This window comes from Myxocyprinus asiaticus, chromosome 5, assembly GCF_019703515.2.
Source record: "Myxocyprinus asiaticus isolate MX2 ecotype Aquarium Trade chromosome 5, UBuf_Myxa_2, whole genome shotgun sequence".
NCBI classification, from domain to species: Eukaryota; Metazoa; Chordata; class Actinopteri; order Cypriniformes; family Catostomidae; genus Myxocyprinus; species Myxocyprinus asiaticus.
The window spans coordinates 47,453,518-47,481,001 of NC_059348.1; the positions used below are offsets into that span (position 1 = coordinate 47,453,518).

The 27,484-nt window shown below is 37.6% G+C and overlaps 1 protein-coding gene across 1 annotated transcript; it reads left to right on the forward strand.

The window, feature by feature from the left end:
- Positions 1-407: 407 nt before the first annotated feature.
- Positions 408-27,484, forward strand: LOC127441216 (uncharacterized). Its single transcript, XM_051698391.1, has 21 exons — positions 408-461; positions 743-1,003; positions 2,486-3,705; positions 3,796-3,907; positions 8,229-8,359; positions 8,531-8,590; positions 8,683-8,816; positions 9,848-10,016; positions 10,914-11,026; positions 12,485-12,616; positions 13,923-14,031; positions 14,238-14,332; positions 22,748-22,980; positions 23,153-23,291; positions 23,408-23,581; positions 23,730-23,794; positions 25,272-25,403; positions 25,501-25,641; positions 25,797-25,917; positions 26,356-26,500; positions 26,810-27,484. Exons 2-21 carry the CDS (start codon positions 745-747, stop codon positions 26,972-26,974), a joined length of 3,849 nt encoding a protein of 1,282 aa, XP_051554351.1. The 5' UTR covers positions 408-461; positions 743-744; the 3' UTR covers positions 26,975-27,484.

The window sequence follows — 27,484 nt, forward strand, 5'->3', positions numbered from 1 at the left end:
TCACGTACTTCTTTGTTTTAATAAAGAACGCCTTATAGTTTGTTGTTTGTTTTTTATTTGACATTGAATCTATCAAGTAAAGCTGTGAGGATCGCTGTGGAAAGCCTCTAGTTATTTTAACTCTTCAAATGAATGAACAGTTTAACAGTAAGAGAAAGATTGATTGGAAGTTGATCTGAAGGTTTCACATTCTCATAGCAGCCACCTGTTTTTATTTTATAGCTCCATGGTTTCAACCCACCCCCTCACCTGTGCGCACGCATGAAGCACCTGCCCAAGAGCTTCAGCATCAGATACGGCATGTATTATTTAAATGCTGAAGATGATCTTGCGCCACTGGCTTGAGAAACAAAAAAGAGCCTTCACTGCACCTTTTCAATGCGCTGTTATATCATCCATTCATTTATGTGGACTGGAGCACATTTCGGACCCATAGAAACTGAGGAAACAAGCATAAAAAAGTAAGAGCAACGTGAGTTTTCTTGTTGTTATTTATTTATTTTATTTTAATCGTCAGGTGAATTCAAAATTCAATTCAAAATGTAAAAAAAAAAAAAAAAAAATGAATGTCAAAATAAAAAAACAAAGTTCTTGCGCTTAAAGTTGAACAAAACGCGGGTGTCTCATATGTTGAAGTTAAAATAAAACTGCAAATGAACAGCTTATTCTTGCAAAACAGTACACAAATGTGCCTGTATTTGTAACAGTTTCCACAATCTAATTGTGTGTTCGTGTTGCTAAGACATGAGTAGAGACGCGCGGGCCAAGCGCACGAGCGCACAGAACGGGTTTGATGGAGCGTCTGTTGGAGACGCAGAGGATGTGGACGGTGAAGATGACGCTCACAGTAGACCTCCATCGGTACTGTGGGAAAAACATATCGAGCAGAGTATATTTGTGGATATTAGTGATGACGACAGCCTGCATTTCAGTGACCTGCAGGGCGCCTTCACTGTCCACCTGTCACAAGGCTCTGGGACACCTGAGAGCCTACACCTTACTGGTAAGATCCTCCAATATCTGTATTAAAGTTTTTGTCTTCTCCTTCTCTTCTCCCTCTTCCTACACTTTCACCTTCTTGGCTTCTTCCAGTAACAAAAATGTACCAAAAAGTGCCATTGTACTACCATATGGTGCAGTAGTACCATATTTTTTTTTGACCATGTTACAGGCTGCGCTGGTCAAGCATCTGTCATTTATATTCACTCAACTCATACAGTCTTTTAAACCACAGAATAAATTTATTTTATATACATAAATCAAACTCGTCGCCAAAGTACTACGATAAAATTGTACAGCTCTTATACGCACAGTCAATACATCAAACACGATCTTCCTCCAACGTGTGCTGCCATTTGTTTACTTTAGTGGCGGTTGTCATTCATCAAACAAACAGCTTCTCAAAGAGTCTTTTCAAGCACATAATATGTTTATTTTATGTAACAAACAGCCAAATTGTCACCAAAGTACCACAGTAACAGTTCACAGCTTGTATATGCATAGCCATCATATCTAAACCTGATCTTCCCATGCACGCAGCCACGTCTGCTGATTAGGTGCAGATGCGGGACATTCACACAAACAGCACCTGATGCTGATCGAGTGCGATTATCCATGCACACAGCCAAGTCTGTTTACATTAGTGCTTGTCACACACACGTGGCTATTCTTATGAGGACTCTCCATAGACATAATGATTTTTATATTGTATGAACTATAGATTATATCCCCTAACCCTACCCCTAAACCTAACCCTCACAAAAAAACATTCTGCATTTTTACATTTTCAAAAAAACATAGTTTAGTATGATTTTTAAGCGATTTGAATAATGGGGACACTAGAAATGTCCTAATAAATCACATTTATAGCATAATACCCTTGTAATTACCAGTTTGTTACCTAAAAAAAAAGTCCTCGTAAACCATCCAAACCCGCCCACACACACAATGTCTGAGATGTCAAACAGTGCATAGGCAAACCGCACTGCTGGTATTATTTGTTCATTTGTTTTTTACAGCAATAAAAACGAAATAAATAAAACAAAAACAGTACAGCAGACATAACCCATTTGTTTACATGTTTACTATATTATATACAGTTTTTTTATAACAAAAAATAAAAAATAAAAATCATAAAAAAATACTCCTCTACACTCTGCCCCCTCTACCGGCTATGCAGTGTCACATGCAAAAATAACTCACTCCAGGGGGCACTGCAGAGGAATTTAGACCCTACTCATGAAAAGGTTAATCAGCTCCAACCACTTAACATGATACTCCATTTAAACCATATGCAAATTCAGTTTTGTCCATGCCCCAGAAATGTATGCATTAAACATACAAAAAAGGACAATGTATTAAACACAGTATCAAATGTAAAATTGCTCTGTGAGGTGAATATCGGTCAAATTAAAACATTTTCAAACTTAAAGACGCTAAACATACAGTAAGCAAAAGAGGAACGGTCATTTTGTCTTATCTACAGATAATGCAGGGCCATCAGAGTCATATGAAACTGAAGACGGTTCATCAGAGACTGCTGAGTCAGTCAGCAGAGACTGTGTAGAGCATTCAAACACCAAAAACAGGAAGGAAAACTTAATGAAGCCAGTCAATAGAAAACATGAGGATGATGCTGTCAACACCAGTGATGAAGAACATGAGGAGCTCCCATTTGATGGTGCACACACCAACAACAAAACATGCCATGATGGCCATGAAACAAATTTAAAATCATCTCCATCATGTGAAATGGTTTGTATGACACCTGGCCAGGCCTTTAGTTTGCTTGACAAGTTGCCAAATACCAATGTTGAAGAGACAGAGGTTTTCCCATCTAATCTCGCCTATTCTCCTTCTGAAGACAAGGGCAAATGCCATTCTACCAATCATAAAGCAATAGAGAATGTGGCTCATCCCTTGGCCACATCCATCCAAGCTACAGCCCACATCTCTGACTTCCTGCTCAGACACTTCTCCCAGGAAGAGCTCCTTAACTCAAGCAGGATCATTGAAGCGGAGACCCTGCCTGAAGTCTCTCTGATGGACAGCATTGATGAAACCGTACTGAGTAGAGCTTGTGCTTCACAGATCAGCTCAGGAGAAAGGGAGAAGATTCAGGACATTAAGGAGGAACCTGATGTCAATACTGTTGAAAGTCATGAACTGCTTGAACTTACACTTCCAGAAAGGGGTATGCAAGATGCAGCAAGCCACTGCAGCAATAGAAATGTCTCAAATGAGTCAAGCTCATCTAAGGAGTCTGGAAGGACCTGCATTGATGATACAACCTCAAATCCAGGAGATGACGAAGAGGAGGAGTGTCCTAGGCAGAACTGCAGTGCTAGCTCTCTAGATCTGTCTACAGCAGTTACACAGAAGCATAAGATCTCCTTCAGCAGGACCAGATCCTTTGGTGAGCTGAAATACGGGCAGGGACAGGTGCATTACCCCCTACCTGACTTTTCTAAAGTGGCATCTAAAGTCAAAATACCTAAAGCTAATGGAACCGTTAAGCCTATCAGCCAGTCACCAGCAATGGCCCGAACACAGTCATCCCCTGGAATACTGGGTAAATCCACCACCTCTTGTAAAGCCACAGTTGATGTCATCAGCAGGGTTTTAGAAGACTCCATCATGCCATCTGAGAGGCACAATGTGTTCACAGATAAAGAAGAACAAGCTGGACTAGCACATCAATTACAGGTAACTCTATATTTGTTAGACACACATAAGTAAATGTGCAATACAAAAAAGAGAGGTATGCAAATTTGTGATACTTTGGTTCATTTACAGGCTGAGTATGACAGATTACTCGCAAAATACACAGAAGCTGAAAACCTTATTGGTCAGGTAAGACTAAAAAAGTCAAATTGGTGGATCGTCCATGTTGCCATATTTTATGAATGCCTGAAACTTTACTTTTATTTGTAGAAGTTAAACAAGCCTTATAAGAATTAAAATTTTGCAAAAAGTAAATGTGAAGACCTTTAAGATTTTGCATTATTTCCATTACAATTAAGCCCCTCCCCCTATTGTCAGTAGCTTACTGTAATGCAAAGAAAGGTACTGTAATGCAAATACAATTGTAATTAATTGTAAAAAAAAAAAAAAAAAAAAAAAAAAAACATTTCTCCAACAGCAGATTCATGCTTCAAGCGAGCCTTCTGTGTCCATCAACTGGAATGAGACAACTAACAACAACGACACCAAACTGACAGGAAAGAGCCCACAAGCACCAGCTGCAGGCAAGAAGCCATTATGTTTCTCTTTCCGGCTCAAGTACTGTTCTACAATGGCAGCAGGAAAACGCTGGAAAGGAAACCTGAGCTGGTTTCTGGATTTTCAATGTCAGGTGGTTTTACACATGGTTAAAGGAATAGTTCACACAAAAGGAAAATTTACTCATCATCTTCTCACACTTATGACATCCCAGATGTGTATGACTTTCTTTCTTCTGCAGAACACAAATTTTAAGAAGAATGTCTAAGCTCTTGGTTCATGCAATGCAAGTGAATAGGTACCAAAACTTAAAAGTTCCAAAAACACTGTCACCATAAAAGTAATCTGTATGACTCCAGTGGTTAAATCCATATCTCCAGAAGCAATATGATAAGTGTGGGTGAGAAACATATTGATATTTAAGTCCTTTTTTCACGATCAATCTCCACTTTCACACTCTTCTTCTTTGTGCATATCGCCACCTACTGGGCAGGGAGGAGAATTTATAGTAAAAAAAGGACTTAGATAATGATCTGTTTCTCACCCGCACCTATCCATCTTATTTTACAAGTCAAATAATTTTCATTTGTATAGCTTTTTTTTTTTTTCTTTTTTTTTTTTATTGTTTTGTTTACAACACATTGTTTCAAAGCAGCTTTACAGAAAATCATGCTTTAACAGAAAATTAAACTGTAATATCTATAACTGAGTCTTGGAGTCATCATTGTGCAGTTTGATAAAAATATGATTGTAAATTGTGTATAAAAAATAAATAATTAAGTAAATAAGTAAATAAGAATTGTATTTGGAACCCCAGTGAGCAAGCCGAAGGCGACTGTGGCAAGGAACACAAATCTCCATAAGATGCTGGTTAATGGAGAAAAATAACCTTGGGAGAAACCAGGGCAGTTAGGGGCCAGTTCCCCTCTGGCTAAACAGCATGAATATAATGCCAATATTAGTTTTTGTGTGCAGTGCAAGTCATGGTTTAAAATTAGTAAAATAAGTGTTAAGGGCCAGTGTTTAAACAAAGATTTTGTTCAAACTGTAAGATTCATGACTAATGTCTTTGAAGTTCATCCTGGATTAACTGCAGAATTTCACATAGATGCATTGTCCTTTGTTAGTTGGCTGATGAAGGCTTTTGTTGGCAGTTAATTGATAGTCTATGTATTCCATTTTAAGAGTGTAGTCCATCCTTAAACCAAGGTTTAACAGTTCAACTGGCAGGTTATTTCAGTGATCCTGATCGTAATGAACGTGATGGAATATAGCGTAATAGAAGGTATCTTATTTACTGCGGCGCTAGACCATTCAGAGCTTTGTACGTAGTTAACAGAATTTTAAAATTAATACGAAATTTAACAGGTAGCCAATGTAATGATGATAAAATGGGGCTAATATGATCATATTTCTTGGTTCTAGTCAGCACTCTGGCTGCTGCATTTTGAACCAATTGAAGTTTATTTATTGGTTAAGTTCTTTGCTGTAGAAGACAACGTAACAGTACATCCACCGAGAGTCATATTATATTTTATCGGCTTATTTTTTGAGTTTTTTGGTATAATAATTAGTACCTCTGTTTTGTTGGAATTGAGTAGAAGTATTTCTGGCCATCTAATCTTTGATTTCATTGATACATTCTGCTAATTTGGAGAATTGTGAAATTTAGCAGCACTGTGAAATGCAACGTAAGCAAGAGGCTGCATTTCCGGCAAATATGACAGAGTTCTGCTGTCACTGACCGCAATGTAAATAACTAGAAGGATAATAAGACCAGAATTTAGTGATATGGGCTTATAAACTATCACACAACCACAGGATGTACAGCAGAATAATATGCCAATGTCAGATAATTTTCTAACATCAGCATTTATAGTAAAAGTGTAAGTAGATCTTTCACTTGTTGCTTTGTGTTGTATTGAAGAGACAATAATAAAAATCTGCTTCTTACTTTACAGAGAGCGTGACAATGGCGTGTTTCTTGTCGCCATAAACCTCCATTCATATTTTTATCTGCGAAACCTCCGATGATGCCTTTATTTATTTATTTCCAAATGCAATGTTTCATAAGCCATGCTGACGGTAAAGAAAGTGGGAATGTTCTTTGACAAGAAATGAGAGAATAATGCATTAATATTTTGCCAAAGTGAAACAAGTTGCAGTTTTGGTGCAAAGAAAGTTGAAGCAGCATCTTCCCAGCGGCTCTCTGCTCTTTCCTGGTTGTGGAAAGTTTGCGGTAGGTGTTGCAGACGGAGTTGAGCATTTCAGTGCCTGATCCCTAATTCATTCTGCCTGTGCTACAGCGTGTGATAAAATGGTTGCAAAATGCGATAAATGTAAAACTATATAACATTGCTTCTAAAGATGTGGATTTAACCACTGGAGTCTTATGGATTACTTTTATGCTGCCTTTATGTGCTTTTTGGAGCTTAAAAAGTTTGGTATTCATTCACTTGCATTGCGAGGACCTACAGAGCTGAAATATTCTTCTAAAAATCTTTGTTTGTGTTCAGCAGAAAAAGAAAGTCATGAGGGTGAGTAAATGATGAGAGAATTGTAATTTTTGGGTGAACTATTCCTTTAAGACCCCATAAGAGAGACAAATTTGAAGCTGTGAACCATGTGGTAACAGAAAACACAAATATTTACATTTTCTGCTGTTATAATTAGTGTTTAGGTAGCTTATTATGCAGTACACATAGAAAAAAAAAAATTACAAATAGGAATCAGGGTGATGCCACTTATTTATTTTATCTAATACCAAGTACTATCATGGCCAAAATCGCAGATATCAATGCCAATACAAGTACCTCTATTAAATTTTTTTTTTTTCGTAGGATAAAACAGGTCATTTTGACTATTTAACATTAAATTTAAGAGCAATAATTTGTTTTTTACAGACCTGAACTGCAAATTATCAGACATCTATTTTTTGTTTATCATTAATTAACAACAGAATGTTTTAAATCTTTTAACAGATTTTAATTTAAATGCATTTACAGTATAACAAACTGTTGTGACTGAGTCCTGCTTGTGTCTTTCACCATTTCTTCATGTTTTAAGAAAAATAGAGAAATAGATCCAATCATATGAAAATTTTTCATTTAGTTCAGTTTTTGTCAGGTTAAAACTCACGAAACAATAGTTTTCATGGTAAATAATTAATAAAATCACTAGTTTAGTTAAAATGTTAGAATCTATATTTTCAGGTGAGTATTGATCCTCTGGATAAAACATATTTATAATGTGTTATTGTATTACACATTAAAGTAATGGAAACGCCTTAAACAGCATTCCTTTTTCAGGGTTTAAGTTAGCATAAACTAATCAACACAGGTAGATTTTTTTCAATTGCTCTGATTTTGCGTTTCATGTAGACACCTTCACTAGCGATCTTACTGGCTTATCCAAACTATGCAACTGTTGTGCACAGAAATAAGCAGAGAATAATCCCATGATTTCAAATGTCATCTAAACATCTGCATTCCCACCATCGAGCCAATAGCCCCACAGTGTTGCCCTAAAACCCGCCCTTAATATGCCCTGGTGCCAACGGCACACACCCAGGCCATTTCATGAGCAAGAGGTAAGCTGAGCTGTATAAAACTATGGAGACTAGCTAGCCCTTGAAAAGAGTATGGTGGAGACAGAAGCTACAATTTTTTTTCTTTGCTTGGTGGAAAGCAAGACCTGACTCAGCTTAACTCCACCTTTACATTGACCCCGCCTCAATCCACAGTTGATCTTCCTTGGCCCATTGGTAATTGGTAGGATAAAGGCGCTTGGCCGTTGGCCCCGAGGAGGCACGATGAAGCCCCGGAAGTGACATTGGGAACGCAACTGGCTCTGGGATGCACTAGTATACCCTCATTTGGCCCAGCAGTGGAAACACGGCTTTTGTCACAAGCACTGAACCCAAGCCTTTGAAAGAAGTGATTATGTATAAATTGTGTTTAGACAACTGCACTGTTCCCTGTGTCTTCATGCCTGTGCTTTGTGTACAGTAAGTCCAAGTGAGGAGCAGTTCAGTCAGATGCAGAACTCTTTACCTGTGCAGACTGAACCACAGAGCCCAACAGATGGCGAGAGACTGACCTCTGAGCTCAGAGACATCATCAGCTCATTTATGCAGAAGGTACATACAAAGTTGGTACACTGCAAGTTGGCAGAATCAAGACCAGTCACTACTTTTTGCTTACATCAGTTTTTTACCTGTTATGTTTTTCTTTAACATCCGCTTTATGTTTCAGCAGATTTAGTTGTTGCAGAACCATTTAGATGCATCTGTTATTCCTTTTTTGAGCAGGTGGATGATTTCAAAACACATGTGAGCACCATGTCAATGAATGTGGAAGAGCAACAAATGGTAGCTATTTGTGTCATGGATTTATCATGAATTTCTCTTGATAAAACTTTTTGTCAGTGTATTTTCATCATGTATGTTGAATTTTTCTGCAGGTGCTGAAAAGCATGATGGAAGCTCAAGATCAGCTGGAGAGAAATTACCTCACAAAGAGGGAGGAGCATCGGGCTTTGGAGATGCAGAACTACATGGGTCTAGCCAGAAATACAGGAGAGTTTGACCCAGACAGGTAAGCATCTCACTGGGCTTGAATACATTACTACTAGCTGACACATCCTGATCTCCAGATATTACATCACATCCAAATGGGGAAAACAGTGAGTGGACCCATTTTATATTAGGTGTCTTTAACTACTATGTACTTAAGCATTTACTACAATGTACTTATTATGTACATTTGTGTTGTTGCATTGTACTTACATTTAAAGTACCTGCATTTAATTACATCTGTAGTTACACTGTTAACCTTACACCTAACTATAAACCTAACCCCATTCTTACCCTAAACCCTAACCCCTACTCCCTATCCCTAACCCTACCCCTACTCAAATGTGAATCTTGAGAGAATTTTGCAGAACATCATGTAGTTACACAATAAATGCATCGTTTTATATTTATTTTAATGTTAGTACATAGTAATGATATAATATAAAGTGGGACACATTGAGCTGTTGCATTTTAATGTAATATATAGATTATATTCCATTGTAATTTTTGTTTTGTTTTTTGGTCATGGATGTTTTTGATGTGATGGCTCTTTTTATACTCAGAAAAACCATGACCTTAGATGAACTTAAATGTTTCCCTTTACAAATATAAAATTTAAAGGCTTTAAAATCTGTCAAATCACAATAAAGGAACAGTCATGGGTCACAGGGCAAGGGCGGACTGGCCATAGGGAGAACCGGGACTTTTCCCGGTGGGCCGACCGTGAAACGAGTCCGAACGGGCGGACGATAAGCTGAAACGGGCCGCTGCGTTATGCCGAACGGGCTGCGACTGGCTGAAGAGGGTCGCAAAACAGCGCCGCGATATGCAGAAAAGGACAGTGGCACCCTCCACCCCCTACTCAACAACTTTTGGGCCAGAGACAAGAGCCCCCAGCCCCCCCCCCCCCCCCCCCCACTCAACAACTTTTGGGCTGGTTTCTATGTAAAATCCAGGGCCGATTTCTCTTCCCAGTCCACCCCTGTCACAGGGTCCTGCAGGTGTCATTTCAGATTTCAAAGGATGTGACATGTCTTCACCTTTGTGTTTAAGGGATGTGGAGGGGCAGATTTTCAGGATTGGCATGCAGCTGGAGGACATAAAAGAACAGATCGACAAAAACATCTGCTATCTTTTCTATCCTCCTCCATTAACCTCCACTCCCTCTCCTTCACCTTGTAAGGATATCCTTTTTTCATCTTCCCATCCATTGCTGCATGAGGTAACACACGCACAATAACCCATGAACACAAGTTTTATGTAATCACAGGTCTTTGGGTGACAATAAAGTGAAACATTTAAGGGTGTTTTAATAGATTAGGTAACAAGACCTCTTGTGCGAATACATTTGCATATTTAATTGAAAAATTATAATGGGAATGCTAACACATATGTAGGTTACACATGGTTCTCTACAGGTATTAAAGACCTCATTTGAATTAACATGATTAAATAAATATGTTCCTGTTGCCTTATTTGTTGAAATGCCTTTACAATATTCAGTAACCCCTCACATGTTCACACACTCTCTCCACTTTAGTATTTCCTCTCTCTTACTCACTAACATTCTCTCGCCACATTTCTACTCCTTCACACCCTTTTTTCATTCATTCGCTTATTCATATACAAGCAGAGTAACAGGGTGAGTTTATACAATTCCTGCTTAAATATACACTGTGGAGGATTTTTAGTTTAATTTTCCATTAGAAATTAACAAAATACCATTTACGTGAAAGTAAAAATCCATGATAAAAACTGCGTTCTTGCATTACCCCAAGTCACTAGCAAAGCTGATGAAAAAAACAAAATGCAATGTTCCTCCGCAAGTAACTTGCAATTGTATGTTTCAACCACAGATGTCCATAAAGAGGCCATAATTCCGTACTGTACCTTTAAACAAATTTTTTTTTTTTTTTTTTTTTTTTTTGGCTGTTCTTTTCAGAGTCTGAAATTATTCATGTTATGTCCCCCACGTGGACATCCAGTGAAGCTGATATTGTTGTTTGTCACATATCCGTTTGCATGCTATGTAACGTGAGAGGTGAATGGCCATGGCAATTAGTGTGTGGTAGATTTTGTGTGTACTGGCATTGAATGAAAAGTATGTGTCATGTTGCAGGAGTCAGTCATCTGCATCTCTGCAGTTGGACAAAACATGGAAGAGAACTATATTGAGGAGGATTTTGAAGCAGCCTATGAAGAAAACAAAGCAGAAAGCAGCTTCCATCTACAGTACAGCCACATTTTATTATTTTTGTGCCTCTTTTTGCCAATCCAACACCCATAGACATCCAAACCACATGGTCTCATTTCATGGTGAAACACATTCCATTCTGGAGTATAATAAAGATTAAATTCCATTTTATTTGGATGTGCTAAGAAAGTACCAAGCTTTGCTTTTCTAATATGTGCAGGATTTGTAGTCCTTATTATCGGTCATTTTTGATCAGGTTTGCTAAGGTTGGTTTTCACTATATACTGTATGTTTTTTAGCTTTTTAAAGCTATCCATATAGTGACTGGATTGGTCAACTTTAAGGGATCGTTCACCCCAAAAATTTCATTCTTTTATCATCTACTCTAACCAGACATGATTTTCTTCTGGGGAACACAAACAGAGATATTTGGGAGAATGTCCAAGATGCTCTTTTTCACACAATGAAAGTCCATGGTGACCAATGGCTGCCAAGCTCCAAAAAGCACAAAAATGGCCACATAACTCCGCTAGATAACTTCTTTGGTGTTAAAAAAAAAAAAAAGAAAAAAGAAAAAAAAAAAGAAATAAAAACAAAAAACAAAAACAAAAAAAAAAAACAATTGAGGTTAATGCGATATGATAAAATAGTTTTAAAGGGATAGTTCACCCAAAAATTAAATTTAACTCATAATTTACTCACCCTCATTCCATCCCAGATGTGTATGACTTTCTTCTGCAGAACACAAATTATGATTTTTAGAAGAATATTTCAGCTCTGTAGGTCCATACAATGCATGTGAATGGGTGGCAAAATTGTGACTCTCCAAAAAGCACATAAAAGCATCATAAAAGTAATCCATATGACTCCAATGTTTTAATCCATATTTTCAGAAGTGATATAATATGTGTGGGTGAGAAATAGATCAATATTTAAATACATTTTTGTTTTAAATACTTTTCCCTTCCCAGTAGAGGGCAATATGCATGAGTAATTTGAATCACCAAAAACACAAGTAGAAGAATGTGAAAGTGATCTGTTTCTCACCCATACCTATAACATTGCTTAAGACACTGATTTAACCACTGGAGCTTAAAAATTTTGGCACCCATTCACTTGCATTGTATGGTCCAAAAGAGATGAGAAATTCTTCTAAAAATCTTCATTTGAGTTCAGCAGATGAAAGAAAGTCATACACATCTGGGATGGAATGAGAATGGCATGAGTAAATGATGAAAGAATTTTCATTTTTGGGTGAACTATTCCTTTAATGTTTGGGTCAAACATCCATTGAACTCAAAAACCAGGTCCTGGTTTAGTTCTTCTCAGAATGGTCACTGATGTGGGTTGTAAGAGGAGAGAGCGTATCATGATAGTTAGTACACATGGTTGATCAGGTTACAGGCAGATAGGAGGGACATGGGAATATCACTTTCATTACGGAAACACTTATTCCCCTCCGTTTGTTTTTCTGTCCCTTCCTCTGCCCTCCTGAGGTATTCCACCCTTTCCACTGAAACACCTGGCACTGCCAATGAGGACAAGCAGGGCCGATTGACGCTAACAGGAGAGGAACAGCACCAACAGTCAAACTCAACTTCATTAAAGCAGCAGTTGACACATGATAGGTCAGTATTTACTGATGGATTTAAGTTCTTTCCACTGCATGCACTGTAGTGTGGTAGTGGTACAGTATATTCATATGCAGCATGTTAAAATGTAAAAAAAACACTGACAAAACAAGTGTCGTACTGTATTTTACAAGCAATATTGACAGATCAAAAGTTGGTGATTAGAAACAGCTTTCAGATATTATTATTTTATTTTTTTAGACTTTTAACAACTTTTGAGAGTTATTGCTCTCTGGCCTTGCATTATTTTGTGATGAAGATACAGTATATTCAGTGATTTCTGTTGCATGCTCAGGCTATGTTAGTGCTGTACTAACAGTACCAAAAAGTATCATTTTATGACCAGTGTTGGGCAAGTTACTCAAAAATAGTAATTCACTACAAATTATTAATTACTTGTACTTCTTAAATCACATGACGTAATCACATTACTACATTACATTTAAGTTACTTTTTTAAGCAGTTGCCTAATAAGCTGACAAAGAGATCTGTCAGGTAAACGCATGAAATGGCTTTCCTTTATCGGTGAACGGTCATAAACCACTTAAGGATAAACAATCGACATAGGTTGATTTTTGCCCATTACCCTGATTTCGCATTGCATGTACACACCTTTCCTGCCGTTCTTAATGGCTTATCCAATGTATACAAGCGCATACCTCTTCACGGTTTGTTGTCAAATGCAGAGAATAACTTGATTACTTCAAATCTCATGTAAACATGGTTTTCTTGCTTTTCTGATGTTTTTAATAAGATGATTTTTGGGATTTAACAGCGTATTGGTGTGCATGAAAACAGGTTCAGTGACTCATTAGGGATTACACGCCCTTCACAGAAACACAAACAGATTTACATATTAACATAATTCGTGCTTTAAATGTACTCTACATAAATAGTATTATTTTAGAAATTTGTGTTACCCAAGTAATGTGCTTTATTGAAAGTCAGTCAAAAGTAATTTACTTAATCTGTTTACAAGAATTTAAAATGTAATGTGCAACACTACGTTTTTTACTTAAAAGTAATCAGATTACATCCAACACTATTTATGACAATGTTTTTGTTGACATGGTAACATGGTAATGTAATGGTTTTTGGACAATACCATGGTATTCTCTAAAGTACCTGAGTACCACGTAAATACCAAAGTATATAAATATGGTAATCATATCAGATTATACACTAAAGTACCATTGTATTACCATCTGATACCATTACTGCACCATGGTACCACCACAGTACTTTTATGAAGGGGTAATGTTAAGACTTTTTTTTTTTTTTTTTGCTGTCAACTCTCTGTCAGGTATGAGGACAATATCAGACCTAGTGAAGTCTCCTTTTCTTCTATAAGAGTTCATTACATAAGACCATCTGCTGAGAACTCTCCTCAGCCAATCACGGACACAAAACAGGTAACAAACTCACTGGTACAGATTAAAAACTTTAAAAAACATAACATTCCAGATAGCAAAGATCAAAGATTCAACACTGAATAATTACTGAACTTTGACATGATAACACTGTTTTTGTTAGAGTTTTTTTTTTTCTGGCACATTTGTGGGCTGTTCCAGAATGACAGAAATGATTTGTTTGAAAAAAGTTTTGTTTGTTGCTTCAGAGATTTTTGAGTCCAGAGACTGACAGTGGATTTGGCAGCTCTGACCTGAGCCGGCCAAACACCGGACTCACCGAAACACTACTTAATCCTTTGAGGTAAAAACACGCATACATGCACAATCCTTCAAAGCTGAAAAGTACACACACTTTCACACATAAACCAATTCAGAGAAGCTCAAATACACACATACACACACTCACTGTCAGAGAGAATGGAACATGTGGCTGGTTTCTCAAATGGCCCCTAACACACAGTGGCTTCATTGTGATGGAGCTTCATTCCATGGGACACATTCCATGTGAGATTGTGATGGCAATTATTCAGCATAGCGATGACAGACTATATGAGTAAATACATCACAGAATGAAAACTGCGTAAAATGTAGGTCTGAGGCTTTGTTTGTTTGAGTCCAGTATATTAACTTATGGCTTAAATTAGGGGAGTCAAACTCATTTTGGGTCGCGGGCCTGAGTGGACCAAGCGACATTGCTTGGGGGAAGAAGTTTATATTTATAAATGATATATACTGTGTATGCATATATATATATATATATATATTAGGGATGTGCGGAATGACTAATTTCACTGACGTTTAAACAAAACTTTTCGAGTCGACTAGTCTAAAAAGAAACCAACCTTCAGAAAAAAGTAAAAAAAAATTGTGTTTATGTGACCCATTTCAAATACTTAATCTATTCCAAATCCAATGCTAAATTCCACTGAAAAGGGGCATTTATCTGCGACGTGCTCACCTGCATTATCATCATTGTACATTAAATATATAACATGACATGCATTCACCTGTAGTGAATACAGGTTTATTTATTGAAAACAATTGAATGAATAGTGCAGGACGAGGACCCAAATAGCCTATTCTAAACGGAAAGTTTCTTAACATATTAAAACAGGACATTATTGAAAATAATTAACAGGTAGGCTAAGCCAAATCTATGAGAGAGAAAAAAAGTGCCGAAAAGTAGCTCGTATTTCATGACGTGCAGTCGTGCATAGCCATTGATCTAATATGACAGCGGTTCGGTAAAGAACGTTAACCAATAAAATACTTTTTTTTAAAAAAAAGTAGCTATAGGATAGAAAAAAATAGGCCTGTGATGTAGTTTACAATAAACCTAATGTATTCTAAACATGACGTGCACATAGAATAAAAGATAGTTTAACCCATTAAGCAGTCGGCACCTCGTTGAAAATAGCCTTCTTAATCAGAAGATTAAAAAAATGGTATTCCAACCTAAAACAGTAATTTTCTAGGCTACTTACTCAAAAGCATACATTTTTTGATGAGCAAAATTAACACGTCAACATGGTCCGGTGAAAGATGGGACTTGACTCACCTGAGGTGGCTATCCTGCACTTGAGAAAGCCAGATTGCCGGGGAATTAATTTATAAGCACACATAGATTTAAAGAAGACTCAAATGTGAAAACATCCGTGTTTCCGGGTAGAAGGAAAGGAGGAGGTGAGAACCGGCTTAACAATATAAATAATATTTTAATAATGGACTTAAACCAAAAGACACAAACACACACAGGTGTCGGACAGCTGTCCATAACTCTCTCTCTGTCGCGCTGCCGTCTCCAGTCGGCCCTTATCACTCTCGGGCTAATCAGCCCAATTAGGGGCTGGGTGTGCAGAATCATGACCTGGCCCTGCCCTCCGCCCTGCCGCAATCCGACTTTCAAGCCATCCGCTTCCTGTCCCACCACGAAGTGATTTCATAGCTTCTTAACTTTGCTGAGTTTGCTTGTCTAGCGAGAGGACATTTTCCTGTGCACACCGCGAGTAGGGTTGCTCCGATACCAAAATTTTGGCTTCGGTATGATACCAGCCCTGGTACCTCGGTATCGATACTAAATCGATACTATAATCAACAAATAAAAAGCCTCAGATTTTTTATGAAAATACACAGAAAATGACTTGATTAAAAGAACTGCATAGAGTCTCACAGATACAAATTATGCGTTTTCCGTTTTAATTTTTCTGGATTCCATGTTAACTGTTTTAATTAAAGGTCATGATCAAATGGTGTTTAATCAAATAACAATATGATATACAGTATATATATATATATATATATATATATATATATATATATATATATATATATATATATATATATATATTTTTTTTTTTTTTTTTTTTTTTTTTTACCAAAAAATTGCAATTTATTTTTGGTAAAATAAAATGCTGCACAACAGCACAGTATTTATGAAAACATTAATGAAACAAAATCTGATTACCTGTGGCACAAGGCTGTTATGGCTGAATCACAACATGCTGATAAAACACTTGCATTTGTGATATTGTGTACAGATAATAATAATAATAATAATAATAATAATATTAAAACAATCATTTAATATTATATAATTGGTATTATAATTATTATTTCTACTTTTTGAATATTACATTTTTATACAGTAGTTAAATTTTTCTGTCTTCAATTTCACGCATCCATTTGAATAGAGCTTTCATATTTAGCGGGACTTTTATTTTGACAGACCTTTGAGTTCTTCTTGTTTTTCGCGTTAGTTATATCAAGCTTCCCATTAGTGCTGGGATAATCCTATTGCGACTCTTGAGCTGAAATCTCCGAGCTGCACCGCCGGAGTTCATTTAAGTGTTAACAGCCGTTTATCCTATAAACACACTGCATGAAAATTAAGAACCAGTAGCATGTGTTGAGTTTGTATGCGCATGCGTGCGCCTGTGTGTGCGTGCGCGTGTGTGTGTGCGCGTGTGCGTGTGCGTGTGTGTGTGAAGCAGATGAACAGAGCGGCACCTCGTTCATTATGTAGCATGCAGTGCATGTGACTGTACATTATTTAATTAAATTACATCCTTCTGCTGTTTAATGATCATATTTGGCCATATCCAGAAGTTTTTTATTTTATTTTCAATTTGTCATAGATTTCATCTCAAAACTATCACATCTCATATCGTTTTGCTAATGACAGCATACTGTAATATGGTACCTAAATTAGCAACAAGATGATATTGTACTATTTTAATTTTTTTGGTATTGTGAAACTGCTCCAGATATCCTCTATTTTCAATAATATTTTTATTATTAATTATATTTAAAATGTGTAACATTAGTATGACAGTAATTTAAGTGCAGCCTCTACAAAAATATAAAGCCAAACGTAAATGTGTAAAAATGTTGAACAGTTTAATGAGGAAAAATATTAACCGACTAGCAGCATCAGAACCGTTTAGTCGATTAGTTTCGCACATCCCTAATATATATATATATATATATATATATATATATATGCTTAGAATTTGTTGTGAAATTCGCTCACTCTTTGGCAGGAGGTTTAGCCTCAATAAACCATCTGACACCAAACATAAACGCAGAGGAACTGAAACCTGCTTAAAATTAATAATAGTTCAATGGGACTGAAACAATGCAACAGTTAATGTTCTAATCTAATCTAATATTTATCCTTGGATCTGTCCATGTTGTCATTATTTATGTGAAAGAAACTTCACTGTGGGAACGTGGCCATGGAACTTGTGTCACCCTCAGACATGTGGGGCATTCGCTGATCCGCGTCGTGTGACTCTGCAAGCGCTGAATGTCCTACGTAATTAAAAGAAATTCCACTGATCATGCAAGCTATAACCAGGGTTGGGGAGTAACAGAATACATGTAACGGGATTACATATTTAAAATACAAAATATAAGTAACTGTATTCCACTACAGTTACAATTTAAATCAGTGGTAATTAGAATACAGTTACATTCACAAAGTATTTTGATTACTGAAGAGATTACTTTGCATTTTATTGTCATTTGTTTCATTTAATATTGAGTCCTTTCAGATGGAAAACATTTATACATATAAATGATGCGATCCAAAGTGCATTTGAACAGCGGTGAAACACTTTCTTATGATGTGTTACATTCATACGAGCAGACAGAGAAGTAAGTTTGAAGTAAGTTTGGAGCACAAGAAATAGAAATAAAGCTTGTGTAAATTGTGAACTTTACACTAAGCTAAAATGCTGTTTCTAGCCATTTTACATGCACGTTACCAGGCACAATCATATTTTGTTATCAAGAAAATTCACGTTAGATCATAATTTCTTTTTGTTCTAGTAAGACCTTTGATATTAGGTCAAAAATCTTATTCTTGATAATAATTTTTGTATTGTTTTCCTGTAAAAATATCTAAAAATCTTTAAAACAAGATCAATTTGATTTATCTTGTTTTAGAAACAGCACTGCATAAGATATTTAGGTTATTCAGAGAATGTATTTTAACATGTGTATTTTGTCTTACTGTACTGGCAGAGTTTTTATAGTCAAAACAAGTGAAAAAATCTACCAGTGCTGAAGAAGTAATCCAAAGTATTTAGATTACGTTACTGACCTTGAGTAATCTAACCGAATACATTACAAATTACATTTTACAGCATGTATTCTGTAATCTGTAGTGGAATACATTTCAAAAGTAACCCTCCCAACCCTGGCTATAACATAGCTACATGCAACACTTCAAATTTAAATGTTAATCTTTTCAGCTGTTGCTAATAAAATAATATTATAACTTACCCAAGTTACAGGCTAAATTAACGTGAATGTTTTCAAACATTACTTATTTATTTTTTCCGCAAATCATCCCGCAGGCCTGTGATGACTCCTTCGCGTCCGGATCCGGCCCGCGGGCCGTATGTTTGACACCCCTGGCTTAAATGATCCTTTAATGAATTATTTAACTTTAAGCCATCCCAGATGTTTATGACTTTCCTTCTTCATCAGAACCGAAGTGAAGATTTTTATAAGCAGATTTCAACTCAGTTTGTCCATACAATGCATGTAAATGGATGCCATCAGGCTACTGGCTGTTTGACGGACCAAAAGGCATATTTGGGCAGCATAAAAGTAATCCACACGACTCCAGTCGATCAGTTAATGTCTTCTGAAGCAAATCGCTAGGTTTGTGTAAAAACTAAATTGATAATTAAAACTTATTAACTTTAAAATATTGCTTCCTGCCAGCAGTCGACGCATCAATGACATAAGTGCAATGGCGCGTTCACGCAAGAAGTCGGAAGCATGTGCTTTGTATACAACAGAGGAACAAACGTCACACGAGAATTAGGTCATTACAAACAGAAATAGGCTACAGTGCTGGGCGGAAGCAATGATTTAAAGTTAAAAAAGTTTTCATTATCAATTTGTTTTGATAATATATCGATTTGCTACAGAAGACATTAATTGATCGACTGGAGTCGTGTGGATTACATTTATGCTGCCTAAATATGCCTTTTGGACCGTTTAAAAGCCAGCAGACTGATGGAATCCATTTACATGCATTGTATGGACAAACTGAGCAGAAATCTGCTTATAAAAACCTTTATAGATTTTTTCATAATCTATGATGATTATATCTTTATATGATTGGGAGATCATGATGGCGCCGCAGATGGCTGCCTCGGTGTGGAACGCTCCTATTGTTTTGTTGTTTTTGTTTGTTTGTCCGTCCTGTGTTTAGTAATCTTTTTCCAGTCAGTTTTACCAGAGACGAACTGCTGAACATTCGACAGCTTATACCAGACAGTCTTTTCCCGGTTTTTGAATATTCAGACATTTTGCTGGACATTTTAGTTGGAGGCGCGGCCTTGTTGTTCAGGAGACGCAGGCGAGGGAGACGAGCCGGTGCGCTGATCAAACTCCGTCGGTGTGGCTTTCGAACAGCCTTGCCGAGCATTCATCTTGCGAATCTCCGCTCTCTTCCTAACAAAACGGACGAACTACATCTCCTCACCCGCACAAACATGGACTTTTCAACCTCTGCTGTCTTGTGCTTCACAGAAACCTGGCTGAGTGAAGCCATTCCGGACAGCGCATTACGTCTGCTGGGCTTCCAGCTGTTCAGAGCGGATCGCATCATGGAGTTAAAGGGGAAAACGAGAGGTGGTGGAACATACTTTTATATCAGTGAAAGTTGGTGTACAGATGTAACAATGTTAAAGAGGATGTGCTGTCCTAATTTGGAAGTGCTCTTTATTAACTGTAAGCCTTTCTACTCACCGTGGGATTTTTCCTCGTTTATTCTGGTGAGTGTGTATATCGCGCCAAACGCATGTTTGAACACAGCGCTGCAACAGCTGGCTGATCAAATCACAGACACGGAACAACAATACCCGGACTCAGTTATTATTATTCTTGGGGATTTTAACAAAGCAAATCTCACACGTGAACAAATCTCCAGTGACAGGAACACACTGGATCATTGTTACACAACAATAAAGGATGCAGGATGCCCAAATGGTGTCTCACCAGCGTGTCTTCGATCCTGTGTGAACCAGCTGGCCCCCATCTTCACACAGGTCTTCAATAGATCACTGGAGCAGTGTGAAGTCCCATGCTGCTTCAAACGCTCAATCATTATTTCTGTCCCAAAGAAACCAAAAATCACAGGACTTAATTGCTACAGACCTGTTGCCCTGACGTCTGTGGTCATGAAATCATTTGAGAGACTGGTGTTGGCCCACCTGAAGAACATCACTGGACCCTTTCTAGATCCCCTTCAATTTGCTTATCGCGCAAACAAGTCTGTGGATGATGCAGTCAACATGGGATTGCATCTTATCCTGCAACATCTGGACAGACCAGGGACATATGCAAGGATCCTTTTTGTGGACTTCAGTTCAGCTTTCAACACCATCATCCCAGCTATAATACTCCAGAATAAATTACACCAACTCTCTGTTCCCATGTCTATCTGTCAGTGGATTACCAGCTTTCTGACGGACAGGCAGCAGCTTGTGAGACAGGGAAAACTCACTTCCAGCACCTGTACAATCAGCACTGGTGCCCCCCAGGGATGTGTGCTCTCCCCACTACTCTTCTCCCTCTACACCAATGACTGCATCGCCAAGGACCCCTCTGTCAAGCTCCTGAAGTTTGCAGATGACACCACTGTCATCGGCCTCATCCGAGATGACGATGAGTCTGCATACAGAAGGGAGGTTGAACAGCTGGCTGTCTGGTGCATTCAAAACAACCTTGAGCTGAACACGCTCAAAACGGTGGAGATGATTGTGGACTTTAGGAGGAACACCCCAACACTTACCCCCCTCACCATTCTAAACAGCACTGTGGCAGCAGTGGAGTCATTCAGGTTCCTGGGCACTACCATCTCACAAGACCTGAAGTGGGAGACACACATTGACTCCATTGTGAAAAAGGCCCAGCAGAGGTTGTTCTTCCTTTGCCAGTTGAGGAAGTTCAACCTGCCACAGGCACTGCTGATACAGTTCTACTCAGCAGACATTGAGTCTGTCCTCTGCACTTCAATAACTGTCTGGTTTGGTTCAGCTACGAAATCAGACATCAGAAGACTACAAAGGACAGTTCGGACTGCTGAGAGGATTACTGGTTACCCCTTGCACCCCCTACAAGAACTATACACTTCCAGAGTGAGGAAAAAGGCTGCAAAAATCACTCTGGACCCCACTCACCCAGCCCATTACCTTTTTGAACTGTTGCTTTCTGGCCGACACTTTAGCGCGGCTCAGTGGTTAAGGTTCTGGGTTACTGATCAGAAGGTCAGGGGTTCAAGCCCAGTACCACCAAGATGCCACTGTTGGGCTCTTGAGCAAGGCCCTTGACCCTATCTGCTCCAGGGTGCCATAACATGGCTGACCCTGCACTCTAACCCCAGCTTATCTGGGATATGTGAAAAGAAAAAAGAATTTCACTGTATATGTGCAAATGTATAATATGTGATAAATTAAAAAAAATTTATTAAATTAACTATGTGCTTTTTTATATTAATCCAACACATCCAGCCTCTTCTGCCATTTCATTCCTCTGAAGAAAAAAAACAAAAAAAACATTTGCACTGTACATAACAAATTTGCATTTGCACTGTACATAACAGATAACAGATTTGTATTAGATTGCACTACGTATGTGTATGTGTGTATGTATGTATGTATGTGTGTGTCTGTGAGTGTATGTACTTATGTGTATAACTATTTTTTTGTTTTTATTATTATCTGTGTCTTGCTGCTGTTTTTGTATGATTTTTGTATTGTTGTACACTGGAAGCTCCTGTCACCAAGACAAATTCCTTGCATGTGTAAGCATACTTGGCAATAAAGCTCATTCTGATTCTGATTCTGATTCACTTCGGTTCTTGTGAAGAAGAAAAGTCTTACACATCTGGGATGGCTTAAAGGTACTAACCCTTTAACTAATGCAGTGAGTTCAGGGCAGGACTGCCTGTTTGGCTGAACAAATGAGACAAAAGTCATGGCAAAAAGGGCAGTAGATGCTTTTGGGAAACTTGCATTTTTGCTATTCTCATTCATGCTGCTTGTGTTGCACAAATTACACACTTAACCTTTACTGTAACTATCTATATCCATTCAGTTCATAAGCTTTTTATTTTAAATGAAAAATGTTCTACAGGATAAACTGACATTTCAGCAAAACCTTTACCATTTTTTTTTATCTGACCCCCTCTCTTCAGTTCCACACTGTCCAATGATTTCATCAGCGTGGCCAGTATGAGCGGTTCAGACAGTGCAGCCTCTCACTCCAACACAACAACCATATCTATGGCGATACAACCTGTGCAGCCCACAGTGAATATGGAATACAAACAGCTGGACACAACAGCTGTAGACACGAAAATCAACTACATTACCCAGAATGCACCAGTACGAGTTCCAAAGCAGGAAGATGCAACAGCATTGGTCAGAGGTACAGATAAAATTTTTTTTAGAATTTATGCTTACATGCACATATACTGTAGATGCCATCATAACCCTAATTTGTAAATTCCTCCATTTGTTCACTTGTTATATACACTTTTACAACATGTTTGTAATTTGCAATAGACTGTAATGTGCACCTACCTCACAATGCAACACAGAGATACACAGAGTCCCTGTAGGTGGCGCCATTCCCATTCATGACCACAGAAGAGGGAACGTTCATCTTGGGAAGAGCCATTATGCAAATGAGAAACCTGTTAGAGACACACACTCGCCTTCACATTGTTCATGTCACAAGTAAGTGTACAAAATCAGTTGATTGGTAACTGTAAATTGTGAAATGTTAGAAACAACAGGGTTATTTTTTAGGTTGGCCTGCTCATCACATTTTGCTACCGTTCTGTTCTCAGTAGTGAGGTTATCCTGGCATTGCAATATGAGGTATCTCGCCTCAAGAGGGCGCTGGAGGAGAGCCTTGGTCACCTCCCTCATATGAGCAAGAGGACTGATTACCTGAATGCCAGGTATCCTTCGGAGAGGAAGCACAGAACGCAGGCCCGTGGCCAAAACAGAGCTGGCTCCAGCAGGTACATCAGGGTCTAAAGAGGTCAAAGAATTGACCCTATCCTATAACGTCTATAGAAACTACTATAGAATCTTTGCTATGTACTATAGAAACTATATTTCCTGAGAATGCACATGCAAAGCTAATGTATATTCTCACTTTACCATCAGACGTGTGAAAACAGATGCAAGCCTTCAGAGGACTGAGGACTGGATCTCTTCTGATATGGAGCAAAGTAAGAGCAAACGTGACAGCCTCACAAACTGGTTCGCACTTCAGTGATGGCTGTGATAACTGTTGTTTAAATTAGTACTGGTGTTGTTAAAATTGTTTTTACAATGTACAATTTTAGTGAAGTTAAATGAAGTAAAGGAGAGTGAAGTGAAGTATAGTGAAGGAAAGAGAAAGAAATTAAAGTAAAAAGAAGTGCAGTGAAGTGAAGTAAAAAACGAAGTGCAAAAAATCCGAAGTGAAATGCATCAAAGTAAAGAAGAAAAATAAAGTGAAGTGAAATAAAGTGGAGTGCAGTAAAGTGAAGTAAATAAAGATATTTAAAGTGAAGTGCATTGAAGTGCAGCAAACTGAAGTGAAGTGAATTAAAGTGGAGTCAATTAATATTAAATGCAGAAAACTCATTTGAAGTTAAAGTGAAGTGATGTGAAACAAAATGAAGAAGTAAAATAAAGTGAAGAGAATTAAAGTAAAATGCAAAGTGAAGTAAAATAAAGTGATTAGAATGAGAATAAAGTGAATTAAGGTGAAGTGAAGTGCAGCAAAGTGAAGTTAATTGAAGTCAATTAAAAATGAAGTGCAGAAAACCGAATTGAATTAAACTAATGTAAAGTGCTGCGAAATAAAGAAGTAAAATAAAGAGAAGTGAATTAAAGTGAAGTGCAGCAAAGTTAGAAAAAAAAAAATAAAGTGACTTAAATTAATATTTAACAATAAAATAATCAAAAGTATAGCCACAAGATGTAAAGAATATGTGTTAACATGATTTTAGTGTGATAAAATCACTTGCTAACCTTTTTTTGTAAAGTTATAGCCCATTTTACAACTTCATTGCCATGACGATGTCAGCAAACCCTAAAACCCTGAAAGGTCTGTAAAAAATTACAATTGAAACAAATTTACAACTCAAATAATACATGAGTTGTAACAAATGAATGAATGTAAGTGCTTTTACAAAATTATAAGCTTCACATTTCTGTCTTTAATCCCTTTTTAGAAATTGGCCCCATTCACTTCCATTGAAGGTGTCTCACTATAACCTCGATTTTTTTTTTTTTTTTTTTTTTTTTTTAAGAAATGGAGGGACTATTCTAAAATATTTTGCCATAAATACTGTCGACTGAGCTTAACTTGTATTAAACCTGGAATATTCCTTTAAAGTCAAGTTAATTGAAGTGCAGAAAACTGAAGTGAATTAAAGTGAAATGCGGAAAGGTAAAATAAAGTGATTTAAAGTTTTTGCAGCAGACTGAAGTGAACTGATGTAAAGCTCAGTGAAATTAAATGAAGTTCTGCAAATGAAGTATAACAGTATTAAGTTAAGAGAAGTCAATTATAATGAAGTGAACAGTGCAGAAAAAGTGCAGAAAACTAAAGTGAAGGGAATTAAAGTGATGTGCAGTGAAGTGAAGTAAGATAAAGTTAAGAAAAGTGAATTAATGTGAACTGAATTAAAGTGAAATGTATTTGTGTGCCATCAGTCACAGGTGGTGAAGATTCAGATCAAACAATGAGTTTCCAGAGGGCTTTCAGTCCACCTCACCAACAAATACGCATCCACTTCAGAAGTCTCTCTGACAAGAGGTCACGTGACTCCAGATCCTCATCCAAGGGTAGGGTGACTACACTTTTAAGCTAAACAGTATTTTTGCCCTAGTCCATCATGTAGCTAGATAAAGTTTTCAAAAGTTCTTCCCTTTTTGATCACAGGCTTGGTAGGGAGCTTCCCTCTGGAAACATCTCAGATCAGTCAATCTGGCAGCCATCGGAGAGCCAGTGTTGGGCCAGCCATCCACAGTGGCAACGCCAACACAGGGGCAAGCTACAAAAGTGCCAGCTCAAGCCCAGAAAGTAAGGAATCAGCTCTGATACCCAGAAATGCCCCAAGAATGTGTTGTTGTTATACTGGTCAATAATTTTTTGTCATGCTAATGTGGTTATAAAAGCATTTTATGCTTGTGGTGAGGAAAAGCCCACTTGAGAAATTATGTCTTTTGTTGTTCCAGTGGGAGACTTGGGGAATGTCTTCTTGAAAAGCACAAAGCAACCCCTTTCTCTTGCTGCTCAACCTTGCCATAAACCTCTCCTCCAGGTCAACTATGGATCTTCTTCTAGTCTACCTGCTGGGTAAGCAATGAATCAAACCACTAAATACACACCCATTATTTAATCATTACATGTCAAGCATGCTTTTTAAGCATGCATCTTTTCGAATCACTTTGACCCAAGAAACACATTTTGAGCTTTATGCACTTTAGTAAAAAGGAAATCATTTAAATGATTATATCTTGACAATAGTTTGGGGTATGGAGTAGAAATGTAATTATATAGAAAATAACGCAGAGACTTAATAAAGCATAAAACTCAAAATGTGTCAGAGTGACTGAAAATGATGGAACAGGTCACTTATTATCTCAAGTATACCCCAAATACCCCTTTGATCTGTCAAGGTGAAGATATTGTAACATATCAATAAACTGACCACTGATTTCCATTCACGCACACTCAGATTGTTTGGCATTATTTATGACATTGAGGTCTCTCTTGTGATGGGTATTTTCTCAGGTTCAAAGTGCGGGATATGGAGTCAGAACCCTCTGTGTCTAGTAGAAGGCGCTCTACCCAGTCTGACTCAGCACTGCTTCCCAGTAACGTCTTCTTTCAACGTGCATCACCGCGGACAAGTCGAAGGAAACACCGCACTAGCAGGGTCAGTATTGACTCATACAACTAACATCCAGATGGACCCTTTAAGAATTTCTGGGTTTGGAAGGTGAAAGTAAAGTATTGTGGGGTAAACTTATATAGCTGTGATTGGAAGATGACAGCAAATATTATCTTTGCGGTCCCATTTGTTCCAACAGCAAAAGAAAAAATCAGCTATTAATTTTGAATGACTTTCCAAAAGAGAAACAAATTGTGAGAAAGAAGAAGAGGATATGGCCAGATACATTATAGTTCTAATATTATAAATTTTTTGAATATAGTTTGATATCCTCTTGTGTTCCATGCTTATTAGGAGGAATCGATACATAAGACATTGGACAAGGCCTTGCAAGCAGCTCTTTTAATGAAGCAGACCACAGACAGGATGGCAGATGCTCTTTCTGCTGACCTGGCCAAAACTGAGCTGCATAGGAAGTTGCATGGCCTACATCCTCTGAGCAGCAGGACGGGCAGCTAACCATTCTGACTTTCTCCAGGCACCTGCGATTCTTAAAGGGATAGTTCACCCAAAAATGAAAATTCTGTCATTATTTATAGCACTCAACCTCAGGTTGTTCCAATGTCTTTCTTTCTTCTGCAGAACACAAAAGAAAATCACTTCATGAATGTCTCGTTGGCTGAAATCTGTACAGTGGCAGTACACAGTGCCTTAACTTTAATGCTTAATAAAGCACCCAAAATTGTCATAGAAGTAGTCCATGCGACTCATGCCTCATATACCAAGTCTTTGAATGGCACATTTGAATGATGAACAGACTGTAATTTAAGTAATTATTCGCTCTTAAATCATTGATAAAATATATAAAAAGTGGTGTAATTTTATATATAGCTGCTATGTTGATAACATCAAACCTCTTCTGTTCTTGAACGTCTCGTGACCAAACGTTATGACGCTGTCGCAAGAAACAATTTTCCAAAAAAAAAAATTGTTTAAAAGTACAAATATTCTTCAACATTTGCGCATACA